The following is a 24536-nucleotide window of genomic DNA, read 5'->3' on the forward strand; positions in this document are numbered from 1 at the left end:
TACGTGCACGCACAAAGGCAAAGATCCCCCGTATAGCCTTGGCAGACTGTTGGGGCAAGTGCTTTTGGCGAGCAGCACCTCTAAAGGCCGGCACGGCACACGAGGGCGCGGGTGGCCAACACCACGCCTGGCTGCTTCCGTCTCCCTCGTGGTGACGTTCACACGTCGCACCGGGTAATCATTTGAGGTTGAGTCAACCTAGCGGAGGTCCAGGACCGGTTCAGGACCAGTGCTGGCCGCGAGCGGGAATCGAACTCGGGTCGCCGGGTTGGTAGCTCGCCGCGCTGACCGCGACACCACCGCGCCCACACAAACGCGCACGCGCGTGTGCAAAACACGCATGAGCACGCGCGCGCCGCTCACGACTGAGGAATCCCTCCGATGCCGAAGCCGACGAGGCCGCGCAGCAGCAGGATCCAGCCGTAGACGGGCGCCAGCGCGCTCAGTATCCCGTAGTAGAGCGCCCACAGCACGCTCAGCTTCAGGCCCTGTGGGGACACGCACATTGGGGGGGGGAGACACGCATGGTGAGATACACGGATGCGTGGGGAGACACGGGGATAATTGGGGAGCAATGGGTGGGAGCACACGGGCAGACACGGGACACGAGCATCACGCAGGGCGCACACGTGCACCGCGCGGGCCGAGTGAGCGGGGGGCCCCCGTGCGGGGTTGGAGCCGCGGTTACCATTTTGCGGCCGTACTGGTCCGAGAAGTTCCCCCACAGCGACGAGCTCAGCATCATCCCGATGAACACCACCTGCCGGCACGGAGTGGAGGGGGGCGACACACGGGGGGGGGGGGGCACAAACGAGAGAGATCAAAACGGGCCACGGCGATGCAAACAAGGCGGCGATGGCGAGGATGCGGGTGGCGTGGGGGGTGCCCTCACCGACGTGATGAGCGCCACCTGCCAGCTTTGCAGCTGCCACTCGCAGTGCAGCTGCGGCGCCAGGATGGAGAGAATCATCATCTCCATCGCGTCCGCCATCTGAGCGGCCACAGGGAACGAAGAGAGGGGAGGGGGGGGGGGAGAGATAGAACTCTCTCTCCACGGAGAAACATCAGCTCCCGCCGCACTCCCTCGAGCGCTCCCTCGCCCTCCGTCACGATGCGCCACGCTCGCTCGTGATGCGGGGTAGGGTTCTGGTCGGGGTTAGGGTGAGAGGTTGAGGGTTAGGGGTTATGGTCTCACCCAGGCCAGGCCGGTGACCACGGACAGCTTCCACTGGAACTTGCCGAAGCCGATGGCCTCCACGGCATCTTCCACGGTGAACACATCTAGAGACAGGCGCGCGGCGCGAGAGCTGTTAGCGAGCACCAAGCAAGGCCGGCACGGCGCACTGCGGCCCCGGCAAGCCGCCCCGGTGACGAGGTCTCGCGCGGCACCGGACTCGTTCGGACATCACTCCGAGCTACTGATGGCGACCGTGGCCAGGAATCAAACTCAGGTGGCCGGGTTCGTTGTGCGGTGCACTAACCACTGCGCCACCGATCCCCACACCCACACACAGACATGCGCCATTTGAAACTAATTGCCGGTAAAATTTCGATTTAAAGCTGTCGTGACTGCAGGGATTCATCTGCTTGGTTCTTTCGGTAAAGTCACGTAGAAGGGAAGTAATGAAATAATAAAAATAAAACATAGTAAAATAAAATTCTCACGACGTTTCGGCCACAACACAAGCAGCCTTCCTCAGGTGAAGAAACAGAACTGTCAGGAAGACAGCGCTTCAGTGAACACTGCTAAGCTTGGCAGCGTCTTTTAAGCTGGGTGGGAGGAGCAGAGCGCCTTGACAAAGGAGTTTACATATCAACAGAATGATTTAGCATTGAAATAGCTGTGTTAATGTGATAGATTAGCAGGATGTTAAAGTCAGAAATTAGCATGTAACTGGGAGATTAGCATGATGTCAGTGTGAGGGATTAGCATGTAACTGGTAACGGAAGTAGCTATGTTAAAGTCAGAGTTTACATATTAACAGAGGCATTTAGTATATTGACGCTAAATAACTGCAACTACCCAACTATCATACAATAAACCGATGTGAAAGAACTAAATATAAACTACATCAATGATTATATTGATGTAGTTTATATTTCGTTCCTTCACATCGCTTTATGGTATGATAGTTGGGTAGTTGCAGCTATTTAGCATCACGAATGGTCGGTTAGGTTGATGTCAGGTTAGGTGACCATTCTGTTCTTGCTTAGGGCAGTGTGTTCAGGAGCTCGATGCCAATGTCGAGGTCTGCTGCTCGCCACGACGAGAGGGCTTCAGCAGACAGAGAGTTCGTGTCGTGGCACTGTTCCTCCTCCTCTGTTGAAGGAGCGCGGACCGCGGTGGGGTTTACTGTGCATGTCCATAGTGTGGCTTGCATGGCCACAGTCGCACTGCTGTAGCTTATTTTTTACGTATTTCTATTGGTTATCTGTGAATCTTCAGGGGCCTCTACAGTGAGGGAAAAAAGTATTTGATCCCCTGCTGATTTTGTACTTTTGCCCACTGACAAATAAATGATCAGTCTATAATTTTAATGGTAGGTTTATTTGAACAGTGAGAGACAGAATAATAACAAAATCCAGAAAAACGCATGTCAAAAATGTTATAAATTGATTTGCATTTTAATGAGGGAAATAAGTATTTGACCCCTCTGCAAAAACATGACTTAGTACTTGGTGGCAAAACCCTTGTTGGGAATCACAGAGGTCAGACGTTTCTTGTAGTTGGCCACCAGGTTTGCACACATTTCAGGAGGGATTTTGTCCCACTCCTCTTTGCAGATCTTCTCCAAGTCATTAAGGTTTCGAGGCTGACGTTTGGCAACTCGAACCTTCAGCTCCCTCCACAGATTTTCATTGGGATTAAGGTCTGGAGACTGGCTAGGCCACTCTAGGACCTTAATGTGCTTCTTCTTGTGCCACTCCTTTGTTGCCTTGGCCATGTGTTTTGGGTCATTTTCATGCTGGAATACCCATCCACGGCTCATTTTCAATGCCCTGGTTGAGGGAAGGAGGTTCTCACCCAAGATTGACGGTACATGGCCCCGTCCATCGTCCCTTTGATGCGGTGAAGTTGTCCTGTCCCCTTAGCAGAAAAACACCCCCAAAGCATAATGTTTCCACCTCCATGTTTGACGGCGGGGATGGTGTTCTTGGGGTCATAGGCAGCATTCCTCCTCCTCCAAACACGGCGAGTTGAGTTGACGCCAAAGAGCTCCATTTTGGTCTCATCTGACCACAACACTTTCACCCAGTTGTCCTCTGAATCATTCAGATGTTCATTGGCAAACTTCAGACGGGCATGTATATGTGCTTTCTTGAGCAGGGGGACCTTGCGCGCGCTGCAGGATTTCAGTCCTTCACGGCGTAGTGTTACCAATTGTTTTCTTGGTGACAATGGTCCCAGCTACCTTGAGATCATTGACAAGATCCTCCCGTGTAGTTCTGGGCTAATTCCTCACCGTTCTCATGATAATTGCAACTCCACGAGGTGAGATCTTGTGTGGAGCCCCAGCACGAGGGAGATTGACAGTTCTTTTGTGTTTCTTCCATTTGCAAATAATCGCACCAACTGTTGTCACCTTCTCACCAAGCTGCTTGGCAATGGTCTTGTAGCCCATTCTAGCCTTGTGTAGGTCTACAATCTTGTCCCTGACATCCTTGGAGAGCTCTTTGGTTTTGGCCATGGTGGAGAGTTTGGAATCTGATTGATTGCTTCTGTGGACAGGTGTCTTTTATACAGGTAACAAGCTGAGATTAGGAGCACTCCCTTTAAGAGTGTGCTCCAAATCTCAGCTTGTTACCTGTATAAAATACACCTGGGAGCCAGAAATCTTTCCGATTGAGAGGGGGTCAAATACTTATTTCCCTCATTAAAATGCAATTCAATTTATAACATTTTTGACATGCGTTTTTCTGGATATTTTTTTTATTGTTATTCTGTCTCTCACTGTTCAAATAAACCTACCATTAAAATTATAGACTGATCATTTCTTTGTCAGTGGGCAAACGTACAAAATCAGCAGGGGATCAAACACTTTTTTTCCCTCACTGTATGCGCTTCTGTGGGTATAAACGCACATTGATGAGTCTCTGCGGGTTTACTACAGAGTTTAGTTCATAGCTTTGGTTGCATGGCCACAGTCGCACTGCCGTGGTGTGTCTTTCATTTTCCATGGGTGAAGGCGACGTGCACCGCAGCCTTGTTGATGTCCTGATGCGGTTGATGGTTCCATGAGGAGTGCCAGAGCCGGGGGGTTGCGCTATGCGGGGCCTCAAACGGGGTGTTTATTCTCGACATCTGCGCTCGTCCACGGCTCGTCATCGTTCTTCCGGATCCGGCTGAGATTCTGGGATGGCGACGGCGGCGTGATCCCACAGGGAGACATCGAGGGCTTGAGTTGGCGGTCAGGGACATTATGGAGGCCTTGGTTCATGGAACACTTAAAGAGTAGAACGGGCAGCCACAAAGCAAAGGCATGCATTCCCCATGTAGTCTTTATCAATTTATTATTTTATTCTCATTCTACGTGACTTTACCGAAAGAACCAAAGAAGATGAATCATTGCAGTCACGAAAGCTTTAAATCGAAATTCTTTATAGACTGTTGGGGAAAGTTCTTTTAGCGAGCACATATGCAGGCCAGAACGGCGCACAAGGGGGCAGGTGGTCAGCACCACGCTCGACCGCCTTTGTCTCCCTAGCGGCGATGTTTACACAGCGCACCAGGTTACTCATTTGAGGATGAGTCGACCTAGGGGAGGCCCAGAACCGGTTCGGATAATCGTCACCGGTGTTGGTCGCGAGCGGGAATCGAGCATGGGTGGCCAGGTTCGTAGCGCAGCGCGCTAACCGCTGCACCACCGCTCCCCACACACACACACAGCGCGCTAACCGCTGCACCACCGCTCCCCACACACACACAGCGCGCTAACCGCTACACTACCGCTCCCCACACACACCCACGCGCGCGCGTGCTCGTGGGTGTGTGCGTGTACTCGTCCTGTACGCGACCCATCAGAGCCACAAGTGGCCGTCCCCAAATCTCCCTGCGCTGACTCAGCAGAGAGCAAGAAGACCCCCTCGGGGAGGGCAGTGGAGGGAGCCACGACTCCCCAAGGGGCGGGGTGAGGAGTGTGCGGTGGAAGGGGGGAGCCCCCTCCCCCGTGTCCCGATGTCCTTGGTATGCCGGTACTCCGCCCCGTCCGGCAAGTTTGTCCGTGTCCTTTGACATTTGAATCGATCGGCGGTAGCCCGGGTCACCGCAAAATATTGGTGGGTCGGGCATAGTTTAAGGTTTTTTTTTTTTCTGGGAGCATCGCTGGAACTACGACCCTGTCCTGCCGGAGGGCGACGCTGGGAGCGGCGATGATGATGACGACGATGTCGATCCCGCCAGCACGACCGTGACCGCCGGCCGTACCGAGAGAGCGCCTGGTGCGCCATTGCCTCCAAGTGGTCTCGCTCCCAAACACAAGGAGGGTGGCCGCCCCCGTAAGAAGCAGAACGTGCTGGGGAATGACCAGACCAGCATCCTGATGTACTTTCACAACAAGCGATAAACAGCCGTTGCCACGCACAAATATCCCAGCAGCCCCCCTTTTTTATGAGTGTTTTGCGTTTGTTTTTTATTTCCATATTTGGCGTGCGTATCGGGCTCAGTGACATCTCCCGTCTTCATAGGCCTTCTGGTTTCGGAGTTATGGAGGTTTTGGCACCTCCGGGTCACGATGGTGACCCGGGTCACCGCCAATCGATTAATTTGATGTTGATGTGCAAACGTTCGTCCACTCGCGAGCGCCTCACCGAGTCCCGTGACTCCTTTTCAGGCGGGTCTCCCCGCCACGCTTCTGCAGTCGAGGGCGACGACTGCGCTGCGTTATTCCAATCGAGTAACTTGCGGATCTTGGGAAATGTTGCACATTTTGGCACCATGGCGTCGGCGCACAGTGTGACCTTGCTCTTGCGAATGACGCCACGGGGATCTTCGACGCCCACCCGTGTAGCGGACGGCGCCTACCGCGTTTTACGGTCAATGCACCCGCGTTATTAGCCGGGGCGGCCGCGGGGTTTTATTTTGTTCGAACCGCGAAAGCTCTCGACTGCAAGAGGCGAGCGAGCGCGCTGCCGCTGGACGCGATGCCCCTTTGGCTGACATTTACACCGGGAGAGGCGAGAGGATGGACGTCGTCACAGCCTCGGTTAGAACCGCGCCGTGTTTCGCTCTGCGCAGGAGCGGCGCCCGTGGGTGGGTTCACGATCCCGCGTCGCCGTCCTACCACCTCGGTAGTTGTCGGGACGCACCGACCCGTCTTGCGTTTTCCCATTTCGGTACGCGGTGGAGCTGAGACCACCAAATCGCGACGCCTAAAACGCCCCATAAACCGGGGATGAAACCCAGGCTTCTCGGCAGCGCGTCTGACACAGCCATTGTGACCCCCCCCAACTCCCCCACTCAGAGACAGGCCCGGCAACGTGGGACTGAGTCCAGCTTCTTAGCCGTGCTGGGTCAAAGTCCCTGAGACCAGACGTAACGATCCGCCCGAGAGAGACGCCCAGCGGCTGGGCTCGAACCCAGGCCCTCGGCGGTGGGGGGGGGGGGGGTGGTGGCTCCGACCGGGCCATTATGTACCCACCCAGTCCCTGGGCCCCCCTCTTTATTGGCGGACGACGACGACGCGATAGGAGCTGCCCTACCTGGGACGGCAGCAGACATCGGCAATCCCGTCCGGGTCCAAGAACCCCGTCACAGTCGGTCTCCCGTCCTGATCCCCCGGGGAGCGAGGGGATGAGAGGCCCTCTGTGTCGACGGAGCTTCTGCGCGCCGCGGCCGTCTCGCTCACACGTGCAACCCGCGCCGTTGTCGTCACCACCACCAACAACAACAACAACCACCACCACCGCCACTGCGACACGTCTCGTTGCGCGGCGTGGGAGTCCGCGGGATGATGAGCGGGGAGACGTGGGAACGAGGTGCGCCCCTTTCTCTGGGTGGCCGGGTGGGTATTCGCGTAATGTTTACAAAAAAATCGTCTGACACCGGAGACTTTTAATCCGTGCTGTTCTGTACGTTTGAGATTAAGCCCGCAGGCTCAAGCCACGTGGGACGAGAGTACGGGGGGGAGGGGCTCCCCCCAGCCTCCCACCTCCGCCCCGCCCTTCCCCGCGTTGCTGCGAGGCCCACAGGGAACGTGGATTGCGCAGGGGGGGGGGCACTGCCGCTTGAGTGGGCGGCTGCAGGAAATCGGGGGGGGGGGGCTCCCGGTGCATGGTAGGGGGAGGGGGTCCCCCCAGGTGGTGCCACAGGGGGGCGGGGTGGGGGTGACTATTCCCCCGCCCCTCCCACCTGTTAAGACTCCGCGGTTTGGTGGACCGGGCGGGGACGTCCCGGGCCAGGCGAAGTGGACACGCCCGCAAGCGAAGCTCTGTCGCAGGGGAAACGCCGACTCGGCCGAGACTGAGTCAGCAGAGGCAGCGGCGTTTGACTCCCCGCAGTCTCGGGGAGAGACGCTGCGGTCCGTGTGAGCACGCGAGAGAGTCCGGGTAGAGTCTGACTTGCTTACGAAATAACAACGTCCACGCGAGTGATCTACACACAAATAATGTATAAAACACAAGCCAAAGTTGAATATTTAAATCCCTATGTTGCGTAATCAGCTCGGGGCACATCACAAACCTCAGAACTACGCCACGGGAGCGGCACGCGTGGGGGGCACTGAGTGGCGGTGACGTCACCACGGCGCTTGTGCCAGGCTAGGTGCACTTTAAGGCCACGTGAAATTGTCGAACGCCCGCTTGCAGGAGGTCACGGGACAGACCCAGGTGCCATGGGTCGTCTGACTGAGATGACTGAGACAACTGGCTGATGCACCACCTACGCCTCCTACTGTGCCGATTTGCTGTGCTTTCGCCACCCGGCGCCCCGCTCGTTGTTGTGAGCGTCGCTCCTCCGCCCTCCGTTGTTGCTGGAGGGCGACTGCCTCCAACTGCCCAGTAGCAGCGTCCTTCACGGGCCTCCTCCACAGAGGCCCATGTTGACACCGCTGGTACCGGTCATCGGCAAGTCCACTCAGCTCCACGTCCTCCTGTACCACATTGCTCCATCTCTTGTCTATCCAGTACCGCTCTCCCTTAGCCCCCTCTATCCGGCCGAACAAAAGCTATTTAGACATGCGGTGACCGGGCATGCGGGCTACACACACACTCACACGTGGTTATTTATACATCACTTTCGTTACAAATTAAAGGCAGATTAATCTGATTTTAAAGGTCACCTTGGTGATGTAACTCGTTGACCCGCCACCACTGAACATTTTGTGACAAAGATCGCCACAGTTGATCGGATTCGTTTGTTCGTTTCTCAGTCCGCTTGACCTGGTGACGGTCACGGCGGCGGCGTGTTGAGTTGGGCGCTCCAGAACCACTTTGCTTGGCGACAGACTCTACTATACACTATACACTACTACACTACTACACTATACACTACACTATACACTACTATACACGACACTATACACTACTACACTATACACTACTACACTATACACTACTATACACGACACTATACACTACTACACTATACACTACACTATACACTATACAATACACTATAGACTATTATACACTACACTATACACTACACTATACACTACACTATACACGACTACACTATACACTACTATACACTACACTATACACCACACTATACACTACACTATACACTACTATACACGACTACACTATACACTACACTATACACTACTATATACTATACACGACTACACTATACACGACTACACTATACACTACACTATACAATACACTATACACTACTATACACTACACTATACACTACTATACACTATACACTACACTATACACTATTATACACTACACTATACACTACTACACTATACACTACTATACACTACAATACACTACTATACACTACACTATACACTACACTATACACTACACTATAAACACACTACTATACAATACACTATACACTACTATACACTACACTATACATTACACTATACACTACACTATACACTACTATACACTACACTATACATTACACTATACACTACACTATACACTACTACACTATACACTACCATACACTACACTATACACTACTACACTATACACTACTATACACTACACTATACACTACTATACACTACTACACTATACACTACTATACACTATACACTACTATACACAATACACTACTATACACTACACTATACACTATACTATACACTACTACACTATACACGACTATACACTACACTATACACTACACGACTATACACTACTACACTATACACTATTATACACTACACTACTATACACCACGATAAACTACTATACACTACACTATACACTACTATACACTACTACACTATACACTACTATACACGACACTACTATACACTACTACACTATACACTACTATACACTACACTACTATACACCACGATAAACTACTATACACTACACTATACACTACTATAAACTACTACACTATCCACTACTTTACACTACACTATACACGACTACACTATACACTACTATACAAAACTACACTATACATTATACTACTATACACTACACTATACACTACTATAAACTACTACACTATACACTAATGTACACTACTGCACACTACTACACTATACACTACACTATACACTACTATACACTACTATACACTACACTATACGCTACACTATACACTACTATACACTACACTATACACCACTATATACTACACTATACACTACACTATACACTACACTATACACTACACTATACACTACACTATACACTACTATACACTATACACTACTATACACTACACTATACACTACTATACACTACTACACTATACACTACTATACACTACACTATACACTACACTATACACTACTATACACTACTATGCACTACACTATACACTACTATACACTACACTATACACTACACTATACACTACTACACTATACACTACTACACTATACACTACTACACTATACACTACACACTACTATACACTATACACTACACTATACACTACTATACACTACACTATACACTACACTATACACAGACTCCAGCTCGTCAGCGTGGTCCTGGACCGCCTCCGGCGTCTTTGCCCAGTGGCAGCAGACGAAGGCCGAGGGGAGATTCCAGTACGGCAGGGAGAGGGTTCCTCGGATTATTCCAACAAACCATCTGATGCTGGCCCGCTGACCTTGGCAAATTGAGGGCCCTTTCCTCACAGTCACGCCAGATCGGGGAGGGTAGGGGGGGTGCCCTCATCTCTTAACCTACAGCGCCCCCTTGCGGAGGCGATGCGAGCGGTCGCACTCGAAGTTTCAAGGAGCTATAAAGTTGACGTTCTCAGAAGCAGGCGAGAACTCCAGATAGCAAGGTGAGAGAGAGAGTCTGCTTTGCAAAGAGTGACCTGGGTGCATGAGTCTGCTAGCAGTAGCAGCGAGCGATGGCTGATGCTGCTACTGTGTGTGATCCCAATTGAGTCATCTGCGGTGTCACTTGCTAATTTGGTTATAAGGGCGACGCCGTGGCGAGATGTTAACGCCTTCGCCTGGTATACAGGAGGTCGTCAGTTCGATCCCAAACCCGACGCCTGCTGTATATTTGGGGTTTGAATGTTCTCCCCGTGGACGCGTGGATTTTTCTCCGGGGACTCCGGGTTTTTCCCCTCCACATTTAGAACCACGCGTTTAGAATATCTGGCTGTTGTTCATTTTGACATGATAGGACACTTCGTTGAGCTATCGTTTGTGTGCCAGGTCGCTTCTGAGAAAGAACTGCGTGGATCGGTGGGCCTTACCTGGTGAAACAAAAACAGTTCGGTTCGATTGTCCACCCTCACGCGAACGACATCAGGGTGCTCTTAACGTCCGAACGTGAGTCGGACGGCGCGCAGCATGATCACCGTTCGCATCCAGCATTCACCAGGGCGACCGCTTCATTCTAACCGTGAACGTCTGCAAGGAGCGTGGAATGCGCTGTCACTGGGGCCACTGCATCACTGTGCGTGTGGCGTCTGAGCCTCCCCCCCCTCCTTCCCCACGTCGACCCCCACGTGTCAAATTACGTCACCACCAATGCGTTTCCTCGCCATCGCCATGGAACAGCGGTGGTCTGAGTTCGATGCTTGTCGGTCACGGCTAGCATCAGCGGCGCGACATATCGTGACCGGTCGAGAACCCACACTGAGACGGCGTGGTGAGGTATGGTCAAGACAACGTCAACGACCAACACGACGTGGGGAGGTCTTCATCCAGCAGTGGCCTGAGAATGGGTTGTAAGATAACGTGGCAACTTCATTCATGGTCACATTGTAATCGCTCGTTGCGATTCACGTCGGAACCTCTGTTCCTTCCCAGGCGGTGTTATGTATTGAGGTGTGAGCTGGCGAGTGGGTTGGTGAGTGAGCTTGTGAAGTCTGTGAACTTGTGAGTGAGCTGGTGATGTCCTTTTACAATTTGCACTATATGCTGTATCTATTTTACGTATTCGTGTTTAGTGATTTGATTACGTTTCCTATAAATTTCACTCCACTCGTTGTTTGTATTGTTGTGGTCCTGACCCACCCCTCAGTGGATATCTGTGAAAAAGAGCTTCATAGCTCATCGGATGTCTCCAGGATAAATCAAGATTCTGAGTTTGTAAACTGCCGAGGTAGTAAACTCGCGAGTGAGCTGGCGAAGTGAGTTCGTGCATGGGCTGTTGAGCAAGCTGGTGAGTGAGATGGTGAGTGAGATGGTGAGTGAGATGGTGAGTGAGCTGGTGAGTTAGCTGGTGAGTGAGATGGTGAGTGAGCTGGTGAGTGAGATGGTGAGTGAGGTGGTGAGTGAGATGGTGAGTAAGCTGGAGAGTGAGATGGTGAGTGAGCTTGTGTGTGAGAGGGTGAGTGAGATGGTGAGTGAGTTGGTGAGTTAGCTGGTAAGTGAGATGGTAAGTGAGCTGGTGAGTTAGCTGCTGCATGAGATGGTGAGTGAGCTGGTGAGTGAGCTGGTGAGTGAGATGATGAGTGAGATGGTGAGTTAGCTGCTGAGTGAGATGGTGAGTGAGCTGGTGAGTGAGATGGTGAGTTAGCTGCTGAGTGAGATGGTGAGTGAGCTGGTGAATGAGTTGGTGAGGGAGATGGTGAGTTAGCTGCTGAGTGAGATGGTGAGTTAGCTGCTGAGTGAGATGGTGAGTGAGCTGGTGAGTGAGATGGTGAGTTAGCTGCTGAGTGAGATGGTGAGTGAGCTGGTGAGTTAGCTGCTGAGTGAGCTGGTGAGTGAGCTGGTGAGTGAGATGGTGAGTTAGCTGCTGAGTGAGCTGGTGAGTGAGCTGGTGAGTGAGATGGTGAGTGAGCTGGTGAGTGAGATGGTGAGTTAGCTGCTAAGTAAGATGGTGAGTGAGCTGGTGAGTGAGCTGGTGAGTGAGATGGTGAGTTAGCTGCTGAGTGAGCTGGTGAGTGAGCTGGTGAGTGAGATGGTGAGTGAGCTGGTGAGTGAGATGGTGAGTTAGCTGCTGAGTGAGATGGTGAGTGAGCTGGTGAGTGAGATGGTGAGTGAGCTGGTGAGTTAGCTGCTGAGTGAGCTGGTGAGTGAGCTGGTGAGTGAGATGGTGAGTTAGCTGCTGAGTGAGATGATGAGTGAGCTGCTGAGTGAGATGGTGAGTGAGCTGGTGAGTTAGCTGGTGAGTTAGCTGCCGAGTGAGCTGGTGAGTGAGCTGGTGAGTGAGCTGGTGAGTGAGATGGTGAGTGAGCCGGTGAGTGATATGGTGAGTGAGCTGGTGAGTGAGCTGGTGAGTGAAATGGTGAGTGAGCTGATGAGTGAGCTGGCGAGTTAGCTGCTGAGTGAGATGGTGAGTGAGATGGTGTGAGCTGGTGAGTTAGATGGTGAGTGAGATGGTAAGTGAGATGGTGAGTTAGCTGCTGCATGAGATGGTGAGTGAGCTGGTGAGTGAGCTGGTGAGTGAGATGGTGAGTGAGCTGGTGAGTGAGATGGTGAGTTAGCTGCTGAGTGATATGGTGAGTGAGCTGGTGAGTGAGCTGGTGAGTGAGATGGTGAGTTAGCTGCTGAATGAGATGGTGAGTGAGCTGGTGAGTGAGTTGGTGAGGGAGATGGTGAGTTAGCTGCTGAGTGAGATGGTGAGTGAGCTGGTGAGTGAGATGGTGAGTTAGCTGCTGAATGAGCTGGTGAGTTAGCTGTGAGCTGGTGAGTGAGCTGGTGAGTGAGCTGATGAGTGAGATGGTGAGTGAGTTCGTGAGTTAGATGGTGAGTGAGCTGGTGAGTTAGCTGGTGAGTGAGATGGTGAGTTAGCTGCTGAGTGAGATGGTGAGTGAGCTGGTGAGTGAGATGGTGAGTTAACTGCTGAGTGAGATGGTGAGTGAGCTGGTGAGTGAGATGGTGAGTTAGCTGCTGAGTGAGCTGGTGAGTGAGCTGGTGAGTGAGATGGGGAGTGAGCTGGTGAGTGAGCTGGTGAGTGAGATGGTGAGTTAGCTGCTGAGTGAGCTAGTGAGTGAGCTGGTGAGTGAGATGGTGAGTGAGCTGGTGAGTGAGATGGTGAGTTAGCTGCTGAGTGAGATGGTGAGTGAGCTGGTAAGTGAGATGGTGAGTGAGCTGGTGAGTGAGATGGTGAGTGAGCTGGTGAGTAAGATGGTGAGTTAGCTGCTGAGTGAGATGGTGAGTGAGCTGCTGAGTGAGATGGTGAGTGAGATGGTGATTGAGATGGTGAGTGAGCTGGTGAGTGATACGGTGAGTGAGCTGGTGAGTGAAATGGTGAGTGAGCTGGTGAGTGAGCTGGTGAGTTAGCTGCTGAGTGAGATGATGAGTGAGCTGGTGAGTGAGCTGGTGAGTTAGCTACTGAATGAGCTGGTGAGTGAGCTGGTGAGTGAGCTGGTGAGTGAGATGGTGAGTGAGCTGGTGAGTTAGCTGGTGAGTGAGCTGGTGAGTGTGATGGTGAGTGAGCTGGTGAGTGAGATGGTGAGTGAGCTGGTGAGTTAGCTGCTGAGTGAGCTGGTGAGTTAGCTGTGAGCTGGTGAGTGAGTTGGTGAGTGAGATGGTGAGTGAGCTGGTGAGTGAGATGGTGAGTGAGCTGGTGAGTTAGCTGCTGAGTGAGAAGGTGAGTGAGCTGTGAGCTGGTGAGTGAGCTGGTGAGTGAGATGGTGAGTGAGATGGTGAGTGAGCTTGTGAGTGAGCTGGTGAGTGAGCTGGTGAGTGAGATGGTGAGTTAGCTGGTGAGTGAGCTGGTGAGTGAGCTGGTGAGTGAGATGGTGAGTGAGCTGGTGAGTTAGCTGCTGAGTGAGATGATGAGTAATATGGTGATATTGCACTATATGCTGTATCTATTTTACGTATTCGTGTTTAGTGATTTGATTACGTTTCCTATAAATTTCACTCCACTCGTTGTTTGTATTGTTGTGGTCCTGACCCACCCCTCAGTGGATATCTGTGAAAAAGAGCTTCATAGCTCATCGGATGTCTCCAGGATAAATCAAGATTCTGAGTTTGTAAACTGCCGAGGTAGTAAACTCGCGAGTGAGCTGGCGAAGTGAGTTCGTGCATGGGCTGTTGAGCAAGCTGGTGAGTGAGATGGTGAGTGAGATGGTGAGTGAGATGGTGAGTGAGCTGGTGAGTTAGCTGGTGAGTGAGATGGTGAGTGAGCTGGTGAGTGAGATGGTGAGTGAGGTGGTGAGTGAGATGGTGAGTAAGCTGGAGAGTGAGATGGTGAGTGAGCTTGTGTGTGAGAGGGTGAGTGAGATGGTGAGTGAGTTGGTGAGTTAGCTGGTAAGTGAGATGGTAAGTGAGCTGGTGAGTTAGCTGCTGCATGAGATGGTGAGTGAGCTGGTGAGTGAGCTGGTGAGTGAGATGATGAGTGAGATGGTGAGTTAGCTGCTGAGTGAGATGGTGAGTGAGCTGGTGAGTGAGATGGTGAGTTAGCTGCTGAGTGAGATGGTGAGTGAGCTGGTGAATGAGTTGGTGAGGGAGATGGTGAGTTAGCTGCTGAGTGAGATGGTGAGTTAGCTGCTGAGTGAGATGGTGAGTGAGCTGGTGAGTGAGATGGTGAGTTAGCTGCTGAGTGAGATGGTGAGTGAGCTGGTGAGTTAGCTGCTGAGTGAGCTGGTGAGTGAGCTGGTGAGTGAGATGGTGAGTTAGCTGCTGAGTGAGCTGGTGAGTGAGCTGGTGAGTGAGATGGTGAGTGAGCTGGTGAGTGAGATGGTGAGTTAGCTGCTAAGTAAGATGGTGAGTGAGCTGGTGAGTGAGCTGGTGAGTGAGATGGTGAGTTAGCTGCTGAGTGAGCTGGTGAGTGAGCTGGTGAGTGAGATGGTGAGTGAGCTGGTGAGTGAGATGGTGAGTTAGCTGCTGAGTGAGATGGTGAGTGAGCTGGTGAGTGAGATGGTGAGTGAGCTGGTGAGTTAGCTGCTGAGTGAGCTGGTGAGTGAGCTGGTGAGTGAGATGGTGAGTTAGCTGCTGAGTGAGATGATGAGTGAGCTGCTGAGTGAGATGGTGAGTGAGCTGGTGAGTTAGCTGGTGAGTTAGCTGCCGAGTGAGCTGGTGAGTGAGCTGGTGAGTGAGCTGGTGAGTGAGATGGTGAGTGAGCTGGTGAGTGATATGGTGAGTGAGCTGGTGAGTGAGCTGGTGAGTGAAATGGTGAGTGAGCTGATGAGTGAGCTGGCGAGTTAGCTGCTGAGTGAGATGGTGAGTGAGATGGTGTGAGCTGGTGAGTTAGATGGTGAGTGAGATGGTAAGTGAGATGGTGAGTTAGCTGCTGCATGAGATGGTGAGTGAGCTGGTGAGTGAGCTGGTGAGTGAGATGGTGAGTGAGCTGGTGAGTGAGATGGTGAGTTAGCTGCTGAGTGATATGGTGAGTGAGCTGGTGAGTGAGCTGGTGAGTGAGATGGTGAGTTAGCTGCTGAATGAGATGGTGAGTGAGCTGGTGAGTGAGTTGGTGAGGGAGATGGTGAGTTAGCTGCTGAGTGAGATGGTGAGTGAGCTGGTGAGTGAGATGGTGAGTTAGCTGCTGAATGAGCTGGTGAGTTAGCTGTGAGCTGGTGAGTGAGCTGGTGAGTGAGCTGATGAGTGAGATGGTGAGTGAGTTCGTGAGTTAGATGGTGAGTGAGCTGGTGAGTTAGCTGGTGAGTGAGATGGTGAGTTAGCTGCTGAGTGAGATGGTGAGTGAGCTGGTGAGTGAGATGGTGAGTTAACTGCTGAGTGAGATGGTGAGTGAGCTGGTGAGTGAGATGGTGAGTTAGCTGCTGAGTGAGCTGGTGAGTGAGCTGGTGAGTGAGATGGGGAGTGAGCTGGTGAGTGAGCTGGTGAGTGAGATGGTGAGTTAGCTGCTGAGTGAGCTAGTGAGTGAGCTGGTGAGTGAGATGGTGAGTGAGCTGGTGAGTGAGATGGTGAGTTAGCTGCTGAGTGAGATGGTGAGTGAGCTGGTAAGTGAGATGGTGAGTGAGCTGGTGAGTGAGATGGTGAGTGAGCTGGTGAGTAAGATGGTGAGTTAGCTGCTGAGTGAGATGGTGAGTGAGCTGCTGAGTGAGATGGTGAGTGAGATGGTGATTGAGATGGTGAGTGAGCTGGTGAGTGATACGGTGAGTGAGCTGGTGAGTGAAATGGTGAGTGAGCTGGTGAGTGAGCTGGTGAGTTAGCTGCTGAGTGAGATGATGAGTGAGCTGGTGAGTGAGCTGGTGAGTTAGCTACTGAATGAGCTGGTGAGTGAGCTGGTGAGTGAGCTGGTGAGTGAGATGGTGAGTGAGCTGGTGAGTTAGCTGGTGAGTGAGCTGGTGAGTGTGATGGTGAGTGAGCTGGTGAGTGAGATGGTGAGTGAGCTGGTGAGTTAGCTGCTGAGTGAGCTGGTGAGTTAGCTGTGAGCTGGTGAGTGAGTTGGTGAGTGAGATGGTGAGTGAGCTGGTGAGTGAGATGGTGAGTGAGCTGGTGAGTTAGCTGCTGAGTGAGAAGGTGAGTGAGCTGTGAGCTGGTGAGTGAGCTGGTGAGTGAGATGGTGAGTGAGATGGTGAGTGAGCTTGTGAGTGAGCTGGTGAGTGAGCTGGTGAGTGAGATGGTGAGTTAGCTGGTGAGTGAGCTGGTGAGTGAGCTGGTGAGTGAGATGGTGAGTGAGCTGGTGAGTTAGCTGCTGAGTGAGATGATGAGTAATATGGTGAGTGAGATGGTGAGTTAGCTGGTGAGTGAGCTGGTGAGTGAGCTGGTGAGTGAGATGGTGAGTGAGCTGGTGAGTGAGATGGTGAGTTAGCTGCTGAGTGAGATGATGAGTAAGATGGTGAATGAGAATGTGAGTGAGATGGTGAGTGAGCTGGTGAGTGAGATGGTGAGTGAGCTGGTGAGTGAGATGGTGAGTTAGCTGCTGAGTGAGATGGTGAGTTAGCTGCTGAGTGAGATGATGAGTAAGATGGTGAGTGAGCTGATGAGTGAGCTGGTGAGTGAGATGGTGAGTGAGCTGGTGAGTGAGATGGTGCATGAGCTGGTGAGTGAGATGGTGAGTGAGATGGTGAGTGAACTGGTAAGTGAGCTGGTGAGTGAGATGGTGAGTTAGCTGGTGAGTGAGCTGGTGAGTGAGAAGGTGAGTGAGATGGTGAGTGAGCTGGTGAGTGAGCTGGTGAGTGAGATGGTGAGTGAGCTGGTGAGTGAGCTGGTGAGTGAGATGGCGAGTTAGCTGCTGAGTAAGCTGGTGAGTGAGCTGGTGAGTGAGCTGGTGAGTGAGATGGTGAGTGAGCTGGTGAGTGAGATGGTGCATGAGCTGGTGAGTGAGATGGTGAGTGAGATGGTGAGTGAACTGGTAAGTGAGCTGGTGAGTGAGATGGTGAGTTAGCTGGTGAGTTAGCTGCTGAGTGAGCTGGTGAGTTAGCTGTGAGCTGGTGAGTGAGCTGGTGAGTGAGATGGTGAGTGAGCTGGTGAGTGAGCTGGTGAGTGAGATGGTGAGTGAGCTGGTGAGTTAGCTGCTGAGTGAGAAGGTGAGTGAGCTGTGAGCTGGTGAGTGAGCTGGTGAGTGAGCTGGTGAGTGAGCTGGTGAGTGAGATGGTAAGTGAGCTGGTGAGTTAGCTGGTGAGTGAGCTGGTGAGTGAGAAGGTGAGTGAGATGGTGAGTGAGCTGGTGAGTGAGCTGGTGAGTGAGATGGTGAGTGAGCTGGTGAGTGAGCTGGTGAGTGAGATGGCGAGTTAGCTGCTGAGTAAGCTGGTGAGTGAGCTGGTGAGTGAGCTGGTGAGGGTACCATCGGTGGGATTGGCAAACTCCTTGGGCACGCTGGCCCCGGCCCCTAGCTCCACGGGTTCGAGTCCATCTCCCAAGCCCTCGATCTCCACCTCGTCCTCGATCGAGAATTCGCTCTCCCCCGTGCGCCGGAACTTCACCACCCTGCAAACATGCACATCGAGTAGAAGACAAATTAAACTCTCTCCCCGTATTGCCCTAGCAGACTGTCAGGGCAAGTGCTGTTAGCGAGTAGCACCGATGAAGGCCGGCATGGCCTTCATAGGTGCAACTAGCACCATGCCTGGCTTTCTCTGTCTCCCTCGTGGTGATGTTTACACATCGCACCAGGTACTTGGTTGAGGCTTAGTCGACCTAGGGGAGTTCCAGGACTGTTTCAGATAATCATAGCTGGCGTTGGCCCTGAGCGCCAATCGAACTCGGGTCACCAGGTTTGTAGCGCAGCACGCCAACCACGGCACCACCGTTCCCCATTCGTGTCACACACCTGTCCCACACACCTGTCCATACACCTGCCTACACACCTACCTACACACCTACCTACACACCTGCCTACCCACCTGTCCCACACACCTGCCTACACACCTGTCCACACACATGTCCACACACCTACCTACACACCTACCTACACACCTACCTACACACCTACCTACACACCTGCCTACACACCTGTCCCACACACCTGCCTACACACCTGTCCACACACATGTCCACACACCTACCTACACACCTGTCCCACACACCTGTCCCACACACCTGCCAACACACCTGCCTACACACCTGCCTACACACCTGTCCCACACACCTGCCTACACACCTACCTACACACCCGCCCACACACCTGTCCCACACACCTGCCCACACACCTGCCCACACACCTGCCTACACACCTGCCTACACACCTGTCCTACACACCTACCTACACACCTGCCAACACACCTGCCTACACACCTGCCCACACACCTGCCTACACACCTGCCTACACACCTGCCTACACACCTGTCCCACACACCTACCTACACACCTGCCAACACACCTGCCTACATACCTACCTATACACCTGCCTACACACCTACCTACACACCTACCTACACACCTGCCTACCCACCTCCCTACACACCTGTCCTACACACCTACCTACACACCTACCTATACACCTGCCTACACACCTGCCTACACACCTGCATACACATCTGCCCACACACCTGTCCCACACACCTACCTACACACCTGCCTACACACCTACCTACACACCTGCCTACCCACCTGCCTACACACCTGCATACACATCTGCCCACACACCTGTCCCACACACCTACCTACACACCTGCCTACACACCTACCTACACACCTACCTACACACCTGCCTACACACCTACCTACACACCTGCCTACACACCTGCCTACACACCTGCCTACACACCTGCATACACATCTGCCCACACACCTGTCCCACACACCTACCTACACATCTGCCCACACACCTGTCCCACACACCTACCTACACACCTGCCTACACACCTACCTACACACCTGCCTACCCACCTGCCTACACACCTGCATACACATCTGCCCACACACCTGTCCCACACACCTACCTACACGCCTGCCTACACACCTGTCCCACACACCTGCCTACACACCTGACCATCACGCGCGATGTGGTCACGTGCAGCTCACGTCGCCACGAGTGAATGGCGACACGAGCCCCGTCATTGTCCGACCAGAAAACCCGTGCCTCGGTGACCTCTCCCCACTGACCCCGGCTCCCTGCACTGACCCCGGCTCCCTGCACTGGCTCCGGCTCCCTGCACTGGCTCTGGCTCCCTGCACTGACCCCGGTTCCCTGCACTGACCCCGGCTCCCTGCACTGACCCCGGCTCCCTGCACTGGCTCCGGCTCCCTGCACTGGCTCCGGCTCCCTGCACTGACCTCGGCTCTCTCATTGACCCCGGCTCCCTCTACTGACCCCGGCTCTCTCGTTGACCCCGGCTCCCTGCACTGACCCCGGCTGTCTCCACTGACCCCGGCTCTCTCGTTGACCCCAGCTCGTTGACCTCGACTCAGCCGTCGTTGCCGTGAAAGCCGAGGCTCTGGGAGCGACTCACACTCTCAGTCCTGCACTCGCCGCATGTAATCACGATTTGGAGAGGCTCAGAACTCAGAGCCCCAGCTCGCTAACCACAACCCTAACCACAACCCTAACCCCAGACTCCAGCACCCCAAACCTCGAACCCGCGACCCCAAATCTGGGACCCCATAACCCAGGACCCCAAATTTGGGACCCCCAATTCCGGGAACCCAAACCTGGGACCCCCAAATCCGGGACCCCAAATCCGGGACCCCAAACTATGCACCCCGAAAACCGGGGAACCCAAAATCTGCAACCTCTAAACCCGCGGCCCTGAACCTGGGACCCCCAAAACCTGGGAGCTCCCGGGGCGCGCGACTCACGGCAGCTGCTTGAGCTGAAAGAAGTCGTCCTCCATCTTCAGGCCTGGGCGCAGTGGTGCCTCATTGTCGGAGACGCGGGGGCGCACGGAGCCACGGGCTCTTTAGCACCAAGGGGGGTGGGGGGGGGCGGTGAGCGAGGGAGGCAGGAGGGAGACGTCTGCCTCGAGGGTCCCCCGCTGCTTCGGTTCCTGCCGCAAAATTAGAATCAGCCGCAGAATCAGCAGCAGCAGAATCAGCAGCAGGAGCGGGTTTGAGGATCAGCTGTTGCAGCAGCAGCAGGAGCAGCCGCGGCGGCGGCGGCGGCGGCTGGTTCAGCACCACGGACAGCGGCCCCGCATCGCGAGACGCCGCGATTCGGAGAGCCGCGCGCGGTCGACACCACCGGTAGAAGCGGATTCGATTCCTAGGCTACGATTCGATTCCCCGGCGTGCGAGTGCGGCGCGCGAGTCGAGGCACCCGTCGGAATCGGCGTTGTTCCCGATCCCTGATCGCCCGCAGCGGCAACGCTCATCGTGCCCTGCAGGGGGAGACGTGGGCTGCGCCCTCCCCGTTACCCTGGCCCCGTTACCCTGGCCACCGTTACCCTGGTGCCGTTACCCTGGCCACCGTTACCCTGGCCCAGTTACCCGGGCCCCGTTACCCTGGCCACCGTTACCCTGGCCCCGTTACCCTGGCCCCGTTACCCGGGCCCCGTTACCCGGGCCCCGTTACCCTGGCCACCGTTACCCGGGCCCAGTTACCCTGGCCCCGTTACCCTGGTCCCGTTACCCTGGCTCAGTTACCCTGGTTCCATTATCCTGGCCCCGTTACTCTTGCCACGTAACCCTAGCCCCGTTACCATAGCCCAGTTATCATTGCTCCTTTAGCTTGGCCCCGTTACCCTAGCCCCGTTACCCTAGCCCCGTTACCCTATCCCCGTTACCATGGCTGCGTTACCCTAGCGCTGTTACCATAGCCCCGTTGCTATGACTGCGGTACCCTAGCCGCGTTACCATTGCCCCGTTACCATATCCATGTTACCCTAGCCCCGTTACCGGTTACCTTTGGCAATGGGCATCTGTGGCGGGCTTGAGCGAGAGTGTCCCCTTGTCGCCTCTCTCCATGCCAACGCGCGAACTGTTCCAGTCGAGTTGTTTTGTTGCACGCGACCCGACCCCGCGCCCCACGGGCTCTGCGAGGGCAGCGTCGGGTTCAACCCCGGGCACGCGTGCTGATAACGGTGACAGTGATGGTGGTAGCGGTGATGATGGTAGCGGTGATTATGATGACGGTGGTGGTGCGTTGAGTTAGGTCCACTCGGCCTCAAATGAGTACCTGGTGCAATGCGTAAACATCGCCATTGGGGAGACGAAGGCGGCCGGGTGTGGTGCCGGTTACCCACCCCCTAGTGTGCCGATACGGCGTCGATAGGTGCTCGCTAACAGCACTTGCCCCAACAGTCTATTGAGGCTATACGTGGGATCTTTGTCTTTGTTGCTTAGCTGTAAGCGCCAGGAGGCGGCGCTCTTTGCCAACCAAAAGGAGCACCCTATAAACGAAAGTGTTTTCTTGGGGTTAGATCGCGTAAATATTAAAGTGTCGTTAAGCCCGCCACCACCCGACACAGCCAATTGGTGAGGTTTGTCACATAAACAGAACATGTTAATTCGTTACTGGTACAGCACACCGGTGTGTTGGAAAGCAAATCCACAACAATCTGAGTATCTGAGTACGACGCTTCGCCAGTAATTACAAGTAGCATCATCATGCGGACAGCCAGATTTGTGGAAAAATCCTCCACAATAAACAGAGGGATATATGCGATGACGTCACTTGCGAGCCATCCACGTGCGAAGAGGGGGGAATAACGAAACGTCGTACTCAGATTGTCAATGTTGTGGCTTTGTTCTCCAACACACCGGTGTGCTGTACTAGTAACGAATCGGCACGTTCTGTTTACGTGACAACCTTACTAATTGGCAGTGTCGAGTGGTGGCGGGTTGAACGACACATTTATATTTACACGATCTAAACCCAATCCCCCCCCCCCTCTATAATGGATGATATTGGTCGCGGAAAGCCCGCTACGTGTTAAACAAAAAGGATCACCGCGTCCTCGTGGAGAGCAAAATCCGCCCTCACCATCTCCCACACAACAACCCTCGCCCGCACACAATGGCGGAGCCAGGATTTTCAGGTAGAGGGGGCGACCCCTCCAGCAATGAAAAATGATAGAGGAGTTGTTAGTAAGTAAGGAGTTGTTTGTAAGGACTTGACCCTTGCTTTTTATTCAACGCGTGTGCGGCGATGGCGCAGCCATCGATCGAGGGTCGAATTCGAACCCCGTTGTGTGATCGGCACCGCGCTCGCTGAAGGTGTTTCCCTTCAGGGAAGTCGTGGACTCTGTAAACGCAACTGCGAACAATTATGTGAGTCACTTATAACTGCTTTGCCGTTACTTATTGCCAATTATGGACTCAGACTATTGTCCTATCATCTCATTGGCACGTAATAATATGCTACACAGTGGCAGTGGGGGTCGCAAAATGCCGATTTATTACTAATAAACCCCAATGATCCGATCTAAATGAGAGATTTCGATCGGATCATTGGGGGGGGGCGGGGGGGGGGCACGTGCCACCCACCCACCCCCACTGGCTCCGCCACTACCCGCACTGTGCAGGGTCCCGCGTTGCTGGCACATCCCATCAGCGGCACGTCCTTCAGGGACGCCGTCATTCACAGCGGCGTTGTCTCAAGGCAGGCGAACTCGGGAGCGGTTTGGACTCTCAGCGTCTCGTCAAAAGAGTCCGCCCCAACCACGTGTCAGCGGGGTCAGCAGCACTGATTGGTCGTGGTTGATGCTGATGTTGACGTTTCTGATTATGATGGTGATTTTAGTGGCAGTGATGAAGATGATGATGGCAGGCATGGTCATAATATTGGTAAGTACAGCACTGATGATGATTGCATTGGTGGTGATGGTTTTAGTGATGACAGTGGTGGTAGCTGATGGTAGTGACATGGATAGTGCTGGTCGGAGACATGCTAGTGATGCGAAGTGCAGTGGTCGGTCGGTTTATTCCAATTATGGTGTTGTCATCTTCAACACGCGCACGTGTGTACCTGCGCGTGTTGAAGATGAAGATGGTGTTGGTCATAGTGAATATAATAGCGAAGGCTAGAGTGGTGGTGGCAGGTGGAAAATATACACACACCTATCGTGGTGTGCATGTCGTGGTGTTTACGTATGCTATCATTGCATGTATAGGTCGAATCTGCCTTGAATGAATACCGGGTGTGATGTGTAAACATTAGCACTCCGATTAGCACGGTCGTCTACGTGCGGTGCGAAAGAGGTTAAACATACAGCACTTGAACACGTAGGCTTTCGCGACCAATATTATTCATAATAAAGGTTTCTGGGTTAGATCGCGTTCATTTATAAATGTGTCGTAACCCTCCACCACCCGACACGGCCAATCAGCAAAAAAAGTGTCACGTTGACAAAAGACAAATAATTCACTACTTTAGCCCACCGGTGTGTTGAAGAGTGAATCCACATTTACAGTTTGAGTACGACGAATTGCCCGATGATCCTGGATGTATTTACCAGCGAAACGTCGTACTCAAACTGTAAATGTGGATTCACTCTTCAACACACCGGTGGGCTAAAGTAGTGAATTATTTGTCTTTTGTCAACGTGACACTTTTTTTTTGCTGATTGGCCGTGTCGGGTGGTGGAGGGTTACGACACATTTATAAATAAACGCGATCTAACCCAACAACCTTTATTATGAATACAGCACTTGAGTGACAAAGGCGGTCGGGCGTGGTGACGA

At 53.2% G+C, this 24536-nt stretch overlaps 1 protein-coding gene across 1 annotated transcript in view; it reads right to left on the minus strand.

The window, feature by feature from the left end:
- SVOP (SV2 related protein) overlaps positions 1-21099 on the minus strand; it is a 42678-nt gene extending 21579 nt beyond the window's left edge. The window contains exons 1-6 of the mRNA XM_032967862.2: positions 20715-21099; positions 18262-18404; positions 1196-1281; positions 893-991; positions 689-760; positions 364-488 (exon numbers count right to left, since the gene is read on the minus strand). Of these exons, the coding sequence (XP_032823753.1) occupies positions 364-488; positions 689-760; positions 893-991; positions 1196-1281; positions 18262-18404; positions 20715-20749 (560 nt within the window). The 5' untranslated portion in view covers positions 20750-21099. The remainder of the gene's footprint in view (positions 1-363; positions 489-688; positions 761-892; positions 992-1195; positions 1282-18261; positions 18405-20714) is intronic.
- Between the last annotated feature and the right edge of the window lie 3437 nt (positions 21100-24536).

The sequence above is a fragment of the Petromyzon marinus genome, chromosome 38 (assembly GCF_048934315.1).
Source record: "Petromyzon marinus isolate PM22_M1 ecotype Great Lakes invasive population chromosome 38, UKy_Petmar_22M1.pri1.0, whole genome shotgun sequence".
NCBI lineage: Eukaryota > Metazoa > Chordata > Hyperoartia > Petromyzontiformes > Petromyzontidae > Petromyzon > Petromyzon marinus.